This window comes from Zea mays, chromosome 1 (assembly GCF_902167145.1).
Source record: "Zea mays cultivar B73 chromosome 1, Zm-B73-REFERENCE-NAM-5.0, whole genome shotgun sequence".
In the NCBI taxonomy this organism is placed as follows: Eukaryota; Viridiplantae; Streptophyta; class Magnoliopsida; order Poales; family Poaceae; genus Zea; species Zea mays.
The window spans coordinates 14013284-14024036 of record NC_050096.1 but is presented as its reverse complement, the minus strand read 5'-3'; the positions used below and the strand labels follow the sequence as shown (position 1 = coordinate 14024036).

Genomic DNA, 10753 nt, shown 5'->3' with positions numbered 1-10753 from the left:
GGCATGTGACCAGTTAAAGGGTCCTCGATCATCAAGCCTACATACGCGTTAATCCTTAATCAACCTGGGTAGAATATCACTTGTTCCTACCCCAAGTCTCAATTTAAGTATTTCCATCCTTAGGATTGTGTCTGTTCCTTAGGATGAAAGAGCATCACAGGGAACTTTGTAGTAAGATCCCACTATTGCTCCAAATGAAAATATACTTGCAGGTAGAAGCCATCCTCTCCCGGGTTAAATTGAGAACAACCTCTATCCACAAGATCTAAGCAAGGCTAAGCATTTTTGTAAATCATAATTTTGATACTTCACAGAAGTATCTATAAGGGTATGGATATCAAGGAAAGCAATGCATCAAAGGGTTTCAAGCAACTCCTATGAACTTAATGCACATTTCACTAGACTTAAAGTGTGCGAAAAGTATTTTAAAAACACAAGGAAAGGGGTTGCATGCACCGGGGCTTGCCTGAGTAACACTAGGTTAGTGTTGTTAGTCGATGAGCACTTGACGACCATCTTCAGGTTTGTCCATCATCATCGCCTTGCGAAGAAGCCCACGCTTGGGGTCGACTTGGCTCGTCTTCCGCATCACGCGATTAATTAACGTACCTGAATGAAATGCATTATGCACATGAATGCATATAGACGAAAATATTACGAACCTAAATAGTGCTACGCCGACAAGAATTAAATACTTAGTGACGAAGCGTCGTACTATTTTATACGAAAACACTAGCTATCGACGTATGACTAAGCTTAATAATCACGGTTTTCTAGATTAAACGAACCTAACGCAAACATCACGAACAACACATCATACACTTTAAACATGATTAGCCTAAACACAACTTATCAGCTACTTAATTAATTGAATTCTAAACTTATCTCTTGCTTTATAAATTATACTACATCTTTATAAGTGATTAAAATATTTTATTAACACACATGCTACTCATATTCTACTCGGTACACTAATTTAACTACTTGATCGGAATAGCGAGATAACTCGCTATAACTGAACCTGGCTCGATAATCGCAAGAACTGCGAAGTCGACGAGAGTTTCGTGACTTACGTAATTTATCGAGCACCTTAATAAGCCTCGCACTAACACATTAATTTATTCAACGATCGAACTATTCTGAATAATTTATCAGCTTACCGTTTCCATAGCTGACACGAATCCGCGAGATCGGTAGCGATTTTCTGATCCAAGCAATTTGTCGAGTGCTTGAGAAATATCGCGCTGCTAGCTTCGTCTTGGGATTTCTTGACGACGCACCAAACGACGACGATCTTCGATTGATGTCTTCAACCGAGTACTTGATAAGCGATACACAGGGGCCTCGCTTATTTTTATCTAATATCTGGGATTCGGAGTTCGACGAGAGCGAGCAGAGAAGAACGAGGTTCGACGGGCTCGACAATGATACGGAAGGGTGGCGTATATAGAGTTGCAGGTCTGGCGAGCTAACGTGGTCAAAATAACTGTGGCTAACGAGCTTGCGATAGAAGTGATGATAGTGCGGGAGCTCGACACGCTGTGGCAAGCAGATAAAATTCGTGCGCGCGGCAAACAAAGAAAGAGTGAGCTGAGCATGCGCAGAGAGCTCGACAACCCGCAGCAGGGGCTAGCAGGGCGTGAGCTGCGCGCAGAGAAGAAATGCCGGCGAGCTGAAGGTGGCGGCCACAGATCAGTCGCGATAGCCACCAGGGCGCATGGCCCAGCAGGAGCCGGCGCGCAGGAAGACGCAAAGCTCGCGTGCAGGGGAAAAAGGGCCGAGCAGAGGAACGCTGTGTAGAGGCGAGTTGAGCAGGGCCAAGCTGGAGCACCGCGGCGCGCAGGGAAGAGCCAGGGAGAGGGGCGCGCTGGGGAAGAAGCTCCACGGCTTGGAGAAGATAAAGACAGGGAGATGAATCGAGCGATGGATAAGGCCACAGCCTGTACAAGCTCAAGCACATTCCAGAGAAAAATCAAAGACCGGTACGCAGGAGACTCATCCAGTTGAGTGAGCGCACAGGAGATAAGAAATATCCCGTGGGACATGGAGCTGGAACGATGCGTGCCTGGGCTTGCATGCGTGAAAAATCTTTGGCAGCCGAACAACAGCAATGGGATAAGGACTCAAGGCATGCGGCTGTGAAAAAAAAAATCTGGGAGAGAGAAAGAGAGTGGCGTGAGATGAGAGATATTTCCCCTTTTTTTAATTATTCTATAATTTTTTTCTCTGATGTATTTTTAGCACAATAATTTTTTTCCGGTTTGAATCTCATAGCTATGATTCATCTTGATTAAAATTTATACTGCATTATTTTAAACAATTCGTGTTTGACTCAGTTTTACTCTTGAATTTTAAATCTAACACACGTCAGTCTGAATTGCCGCGACAGGAGTCGCGAAAATCTAATCGGAGTTCCAGGGTTATGATTTAGATCGAGGCGAGAAGCAACAGACCAAATTTAATGGATTTCGGCTTCGATATTTTGAATTGAGATATATTTTTAAAGGGTCGAACCAAAATAAGTTCGACAAAATATTTGAGAAAGATTTGACGTGGTGACTAATCTGGAGTCAGATGAATTCGTAGCTGTTAGGTATATTTAAAGATTTAGATTAAGACGAAATATACATGACATGCTTCGGATTTAGCGAACCAATTTAATCGCTAATTACTTATATCCGAAGATTCGGATCCGGGCAAGAAACAACGGCCCGAATAAGACTGATTTCGTCTTCGGTAATTTGCTCTGTGGAATTCGACTAAAATTAGCCCAAAACCAAATCCGCGAACGTATACGCGATTTCTTCGCTAAAATAGCGTGCGGACGGATAAATTGGATCTTAACCTCGCGCACGAGTTCGCGCGACACATATTATTTTGCCCCGAACATTTTAGTCGTTGAGTTCAAATTAATTTGTTCGGGATAAAAATTGTCCGAGTGAGTCGGGCTTCTGAATTCGTATTTGCGCGAGCGATGTATTTTAAATAATCACCGGATACACCGATTTTCAGAACAAATATGTTCTGAACAGCACGAAAATTCAGGAAGAGCCCGAATAAATAGAAATAAAAATGATGTCGCGCTCGCGACAAACGAAACAGATGCGATATTAAAATCGCGATAGGCGAAGATGTTTAAAATTTAACATTCATTTTATCCACTGATGACGTGCTTAAATCCGTACTCGTTATCGAGCAGAATATAAACACCTGGGGTGTTACACGTCCTGTTCTTCCTCTCTACCACACCATTTTGCTGAGGTGTGTAGGGAGCGGAGAACTCGTGCTTGATCCCCTCCTCCTCAAGGAACTCCTCCACTTGAAGATTCTTGAATTCGGACCCGTTGTCGCTCCTTATCTTCTTCACCTTGAGCTCAAACTCATTTTGAGCTCTCCTTAGGAAGCGCTTGAGGGTCCCTTGAGTTTCAGACTTATTCTGCAAAAAGAACACCCAAGTGAAGCGGGAAAAGTCATCAACAATAACTAGACCATACTTACTTCCTCCTATGCTCAGATAGCCGACAGGTCCGAAGAGGTCCATATGTAGCAGCTCCAGGGGTCTTGATGATGTCATCACATTTTTGGTGTGATGAGAGCCTCCCACCTGTTTACCTGCTTGACAAGCTGCACAAGGTCTATCTTTTTCGAAATGAACATTGGTTAGACCTATCACGTGTTCTCCCTTTAGAAGCTTGTGGAGGTTCTTCATCCCCACATGTGCTAAGCGGCGATGCCACAACCAGCCCATGCAAGTCTTAGCCATTAAGCATGCATCTAGACCGGCCTCTTCTTTTGCAAAATCAACTAAATAAAGTTTGCCGTCTAGTACACCCTTAAAAGCTAGTGAACCATCACATCTTCTAAAGACAGACACATCTACATTTGTAAATAGACAATTATATCCCATATTACATAATTGACTAACAGATAGTAAATTATATCCAAGAGACTCAACTAAAAACACATTAGAGATAGAGTGTTCATTTGATATTGCAATCTTGCCTAAGCCTTTCACCTTGCCTTGGTTCCCATCACCGAATATGATTGAATCTTGGGAATCCTTATTCTTGACGTAGGAGGTGAACATCTTCTTCTCCCCTGTCATATGGTTTGTGCATCCGCTGTCGATAATTCAGCTTGAACCCCCGGATGCATAAACCTGCAAGGCAAATTTAGACTTGGGTCTTAGGTACCCAACTCTTGTTGGGTCCTACAAGGTTAGTCATAATTGTCTTAGGGACCCAAATGCAAGTTTTATCACCCTTGCATTTTGCCCCTAATTTCCTAGCAACTATCTTCCTATCCTTTCTACAAATAGCAAAGGAAGCATTTAAAGCATGATATATTGTAGATGGTTCATTAACTTTCCTAGGAACATTAGCAACATTTCTCCTAGGCATATTATGAACAACATTTTTCCTACCAACATTTCTATCATGCACATAGGAAGAACTAGAAGCAAACATGGCATGAGAATCAAAAGCATCATATGCATTATAACTCCTATAAGCATTTCTGTATTGTCTCTTGTCATGATACATAAAAGCATGGTTCTTTTTAGCACTAATAGCCATAGGGGCCTTCCCTTTCTCCTTGGTGGAGATGGGAGCCTTATAGCTTGTTAAGTCCTTGGCTTCCCTCTTGAAGCCAAGTCCATCCTTAATTGAGGGGTGTCTACCAATCGTGTAGGCATCCCTTGCAAATTTTAGCTTATCGAAATCACTTTTGCTAGTCTTAAGTTGGTCATTAAGACTAGCTACTTCATCATTTAATCTAGAAATTGAAACTAGGTGTTCACTACAAGCATCAATATCAGAATCCTTACACCTAGTGCAAATCATAACATGTTCTACACAAGAATTAGATTTATTTGCTACTTCTAATTGAGCATTTAAATCATTGTTAACACCTTGTAAAGTAGAAATGGTTTCATGACAAGTAGATAGTTCATAAGAAAGCATTTCATTTCTTTTAACTTCTAAAGCATAGGATTTTTGTGACTCTACAAATTTATCATGTTCATCATACAACAAATCCTCTTGCTTTTCTAAAAGCCTATCCTTTTCATTCAAGGCATCAATCAATTCATTGATTTTATCAATTTTATTTCTATCCAATCCCTTGAACAAGCTAGAGTAATCTATTTCCTCATCGCTAGAATCATCATCACTTGAAGAATCATAAGTAGTACTGTCTCGAGTACATACCTTCTTCTCCTTCGCCATGAGGCATGTGTGATGCTCGTTGGGGAAGAGGGATGACTTGTTGAAGGCGGTGGCGGCGAGTCCTTCACTGTCGGAGTCGGATGAGGAGCAATCCGAATCCCACTCCTTGCCAAGATGTGCCTCGCCCTTTGCCTTCTTATAGTTCTTCTTTTTCTCCCTCTTGTTCCCTTGATCCTGATCACTATCATTGTCGGGACAGTTAGCAATAAAATGACCAAGCTTACCACATTTGAAGCATGAGCGCTTCCCCTTGGTTTTGGTCTTGCTTGGATGTCCCTTGCGCCCCTTTAGCGCCGTCTTGAATCTTTTGATGATGAGGGCCATCTCTTCATCATTAAGTCCGGCCGCCTCAATTTGTGCTACCTTGCTGGGTAACGCCTCCTTGCTCCTTGTTGCCTTGAGAGCAACAGGTTGAGGCTCATTGATTGGACCGTTTAGAGCGTCGTCCACGTACCTTGCTTCCTTGATCATCATTCGCCCGCTTACAAATTTTCCAAGGACTTCTTCGGGCGACATTTTGGTGTACCTGGGATTCTCACGAATGTTATTCACCAAATGAGGATCAAGAACAGTAAAGGACCTTAGCATCAATCGGACGACGTCGTGGTCCGTCCATCGCGTGCTTCCGTAGCTCCTCATTTTGTTGATAAGGGTCTTGAGCCGGTGTATGTTTGTGTCGGCTCCTCGCCCCTTATCATCGCGAATCGTCCAAGCTCGCCCTCCACCAACTCCATCTTGGTGAGCAAGGTAACGTCGTTCCCCTCATGTGAAATCTTGAGGGTGTCCCAGATCTGCTTGGCGTTATCCAAGCCGCTCACTTTGTGGTATTCATCCCTGCACAATGAAGCTAGAAGAACAGTAGTAGCTTGTGCATTCTTATGAATTTGCTCATTAATGAACATGGGACTATCCGAACTATCAAAGTGCATTCCACTCTCTACAATCTCCCATATACTAGGATGGAGAGAGAACAAGTGACTACGCATTTTGTGACTCCAAAATCCGTAGTCCTCTCCATCAAAATGAGGAGGTTTACCAAGTGGAATAGATAATAAATGAGCATTTGCACTTTGAGGAATACGTGAATAATCGAAAGAGAAGTTCGAGTTAACCGTCTTTCGTTTGTCGTAGTCGTTGTCATCGTTGTCCTTGTGGGAAGAAGTGGACTCATCACTGTCGTCGTAGTAGACGATCTCCTTAATGCGCCTTGTCTTCTTCTTCTTCCCATCTTTTTGTCTATGACCCGAGCCCGATCGGTAGGTTTGTCATCCTTTGGCTCGTTGATGAAAGACTCCTTCTCTTTATCGTTGATCACAATACCCTTCCCCTTAGGATCCATCTCTTCGGGCGGTTAGTCCCTTTGTGAAGAGAACGGCTCCGATACCAATTGAGAGCACCTAGAGGGGGGTGAATAGGTGATCCTGTGAAACTTGAAAACTTAAGCCACAAAACTTGGTTAATCGTTAGCACAATAATTGCCAAGTGGCTAGATAGGAATCTTCAACAAAACACAATAACCAACAAGGATCAATCACAGAGATGGCACGGTGGTTATCCCGTGGTTCGGCCAAGACCAACGCTTGCCTACTCCACGTTGTGGCGTCCCAACGGACGAGGGTTGCAATCAACCCCTCTCAAGCGGTCCAAAGACCCACTTGAATACCACGGTGTTTTGCTTGCTTTTTCTCAATCCCGTTTGCGAGGAATCTCCACAACTTGGAGCCTCTCGCCCTTACACTTGAAATTCACAAAGAAGCACAGAGCAAGGGAGGGATTAGCAACGCACTCAAGACAAGAAATCACAACAACACCATGCACACAAGTCGCAACGAGAGCTCACAACACAACTCAATGAGTTCACCACTCAACTAGAGCTCTAATTGCTATCACAAAGAATCAAAGGCGTGGAATCGATGTCTTGGTGCTTAGGAATGTTGTAGAGATGCTTGGTGTTCTCCTTCATGCGCCTAGGGGTCCCTTTTATAGCCCCACGGCAGCTAGGAGCCGTTGAGAGCAATCCAGGAAGGCTGATCTTGCCTTTTGTCGACTGGCACACCGGACAGTCCGGTGCACACCGGACACTGTCCGGTGCCCGATTTCTTTCCTTAAATGGCGAAGCCGACCGTTGGTTGACTTGGAGCCGTTGGCGCACCGGACATGTCCGGTGCCTCCTTCTAGCCGTTGGCTCGGCCACGTGGCCCGCGCAGATCGCGCGGCCGACCGTTGGCTCGGCCGACCGTTGGCTCACCGGACAGTCCGGTGCACACCAGACAGTTCGGTGAATTATAGTCGTACGTCGCCGGTGAATTCCCGAGAGCGGCCATTTCGCTCGAGCCAGCCTGGCGCACCGGACACTGTCCGGTGCACCATCGGACAGTCCGGTGCTCCCAGACTCAGCAGAGTCTTGGCTGCTCGAGCCAAGACATTTACAATTGGATTTTCCTGTTTCTAGCACTTAGACACAATACATTAGTCCATAAAACAATGTACTAAGTCTGAGAAACATACATTTATCCTTGATTTGTACTTTGTCCACCTTTTTACACTTAGGCACTTGTGTTGGACACTAAATCACCAAAATACTTAAAAATGGCCCAAGGGCACATTTCCCTTTCAGTTGGAAGGGTCGGCCGTGCCCGACGGAGTGTTTGAAGTCCCGGCAGTTCCGAAGAGTGTGGCGCATGTCCTTGTGGTATGGACACTGGGCGTCGAGGATGTCGTCCAGCGCGCGCTCGCCTCCGCGAGGTCCTCCCCGGGCGCGAGAGGTTGGTGGTCCGGCGGCATGCACTTCTTCACGGGGTCTCTTCTCCCAGCGTTTGTCGGGTTGCTGGTTCGCGTCGCGTCGTGGTGCTGCCGGTGCGGGCTTTGCTCCTCCGATGAGGTCCTGGGCTCGTTCGTCGGCGGTGATGTAGAGGTCGGCTTCCCGGAACAGCTCCTCGGAGGTGGTCGGCGCCTTCTATAATATGGCTCGAACGAAAGCCGAGTCATTGGTTCCTCTGTAGAAGTCCTCGATCACGGCCGCTTCTGTGACCTCGGGGATACGAGTTCTCATGGTCTAGAACCTTTTGAGGTATGACCGGAGAGTTTCGTCCCCCCGGCGCTTGACGGATTTGAGGTCCCATGGTTGCGCCGGTTTGTCGGAGAGGGACTGAAAATTGGCGGTGAAGCGTCGACTGAAATCGCCCCAGTCGTCGATGCAGTGTCGGGGTAGATGTCGCAGCCATTGCAGCGCGTCTTGCCCGAGGACAATGGGTAAGTACGCGGTCATTACATCCTTGGACGCCCCGGCGGCTCGAGCAGCGGTGGTGTAGACAGCTAGCCAGCCCCCCGGATCCTGCTTAGGTTCATATTTATCGACATTGGATACCTTGAAGTTAGGAGGCCATTGGATGGCCCTAAGGCGTGGAGTAAGAGCGGACACCCCACACGTGTCCTCCTGTCGTCGGGGATGATGTCTGTCTTGGGGAGGGGAGTAGTTGTTGTGGTTCCTCGACCGTCCCCGGGTAGTACCGCCAGTTGAGGCCGTTGCTGACTAAGTTCTGGTGGCCTGGCTCCGAGCTGGGATGCCATGATCCCTGTCGTACTCCTCCCGGCGGCGGATCTCATTCTCATGCCGTCATTCACGCGAAGCGTTGATGGAGCTTCGCGCGTCCCGGCGGCTGTTGATAGCGTGTCGTAGATCGTTCGGCGGGTGAGCGAGCGGTAGAAGATGGTTGGCTGCCTGAGTGAACAGTCGTCGATAGCCCTCGGCGTCGGGAGTCTGAGGGAGTCCATCAGCTATCCGAGCTAGTACTCCCCCAACTTCACTCGGCGTGTTCATGGCTCGGGCGAAGTCGGGATTTAGGTTGCGCCCGAAGAATGGATTCTCCCGGCGTTGCCTTGCATCTTGCTCGGCTTGTTCCTGAGCCCGGCGGCGGTCACGTCGTCGGGAGTTCCTTCGTTCTCTGAAGACGCGTTCCTCCGGAGTTTCTCCTATCTCCGAGACCTCGTCCCGCGAGACAGGTTGCTCCGGATCCCGTTCTCCGGCCTCGTGGTGTCGCCGAATGTTTCGGCGCCGGTTTCTCCGTCGGCGGGATTCCCGCTGAGGTGGTTCTTCCCCGGGCGCGATCGGCTCATCGTCGGAGACGGGGGGCGACTCCACTCTCCCGATGAAGAGGACGTCGGGGTAGAATGGTACGGCGGTTGTGACGATCTTTTTTCCGTTCTCCTTTGAGGGTGGAGGAACGGAAAGAACAACTTGCTTTCTCCCGGCTTCTTTCTTCCTTGCGATCTGTGTCCATTCTTTCGTCGAGGAAGTAGACAGTGGAGTTCTCCGGGTCAGCGGGCTCTCGGCCCCTGGCTTGCTGAGGGCGATCTTTTTTCGGAGCGCTGGAGGTCGCGCTTTTTCCTCCCTCACCTCGATATTCTCGGAGCGTGTTGGAGTGGACTTCTTCTTTGGCAGATCGGCGATGCGATGTAGACTTCCCTCTTCATCTGCTATGGATGAGATTATTCCGAAGCAGAATACGGATCCGGGACGGAGGGTGATCTTGCTGTGGAAGGTGACGGCCATTGTGCTAGCTTGGATCGTCGACACCCCCCTACCTGGCGCGCCAGCTGTCGGTGTTTTGGGTCCGACCGCACACCCGGGGTTGCCCCTCAAGGTGTTTTAGGAGTAGGACGGTGACGTCGACTGTAGCAAAATGGTTCGTGCCAGGTGCACGAGGGACAATGGACAGTGTTTACAGGTTCGGGCCGCTTAGAGATGCGTAACACCCTACGTCCTGGTGAGTAGGCGTTGTGTAATGGGTTACAAGGTAGCTCTCTCAAGCGAGAACGTGGAGAGTTGAGGTGGGTGGCTGAGTAATGGGATCGATCCTTTTGAAGGGGTGCCCCCTAGGCCTTATATATTCGACCATGGGGCAATACACGTGGATATGATAACAATATGCACCTAAAAGATAATGAACTGTTTGAGTCTATCTTCCTATGATTCTGCCGACCTATCCTCGCCTGGTTCCGTTGCGTGGGGCTCCAGCGCGGGAAAGTCGGATCCTTGTTGTGGTCGCTTGCTCAACGCTGTGGGCCATCCGGGCTTGCACCAATCCGGCCTTATGTCGATCTGCTTTACTGACTGTTCCTCCCCAGGCCCATGAAGGAGTGACCTTACGATCCATTGGGCCCTTGGGCCTTTCATGAGGTCTTTCCTCCTTCTAGTGGACCCAGGGGATATCTGTCCCCCACAGGCCCTTGTCCTCACTGCAGAATAGGCAATAAATTTTCCTGGGCTGATCCCCAAACCTTCCTCCGAAGCCCCTGGCGCCTCTGCCCCTTGGAGCTGGCGGCCGAAGATAGCTTTGTTGCTGCCCCAAAGCCTGAGAGGAATATTGTGGCCTCTGTTGTTGACTTCCTCTGTCGTCATTCTGGGCGGAGTGAATTGATCTGACGTGCCTTGGGTGGATTCTCCCTTCGAAGCCCCTGGTCATCTCGGAGAACCTGTAAGCTTCCTCCCTTCTTTGCCGAAAGTCATTATCAGCGTGGATGTATTC

General features: G+C 47.9%; 1 protein-coding gene across 1 annotated transcript; it reads right to left on the bottom strand.

Annotated features, from left to right (window-relative positions):
* Positions 1 to 1177: 1177 nt before the first annotated feature.
* On the bottom strand, positions 1178 to 2060 carry LOC103631764 (uncharacterized). The gene has a single exon (XM_020547095.3). The coding sequence runs from the start codon at positions 1958 to 1960 to the stop codon at positions 1493 to 1495; it is 468 nt and encodes a 155-aa protein (XP_020402684.1). The 5' UTR covers positions 1961 to 2060; the 3' UTR covers positions 1178 to 1492.
* Positions 2061 to 10753: the final 8693 nt, after the last annotated feature.

Bases quoted from the DNA above. Each gene is read 5' to 3' on its own strand.
- LOC103631764 (XM_020547095.3), bottom strand. From the start codon at position 1,960: ATGTGCTTGAGCTTGTACAGGCTGTGGCCTTATCCATCGCTCGATTCA.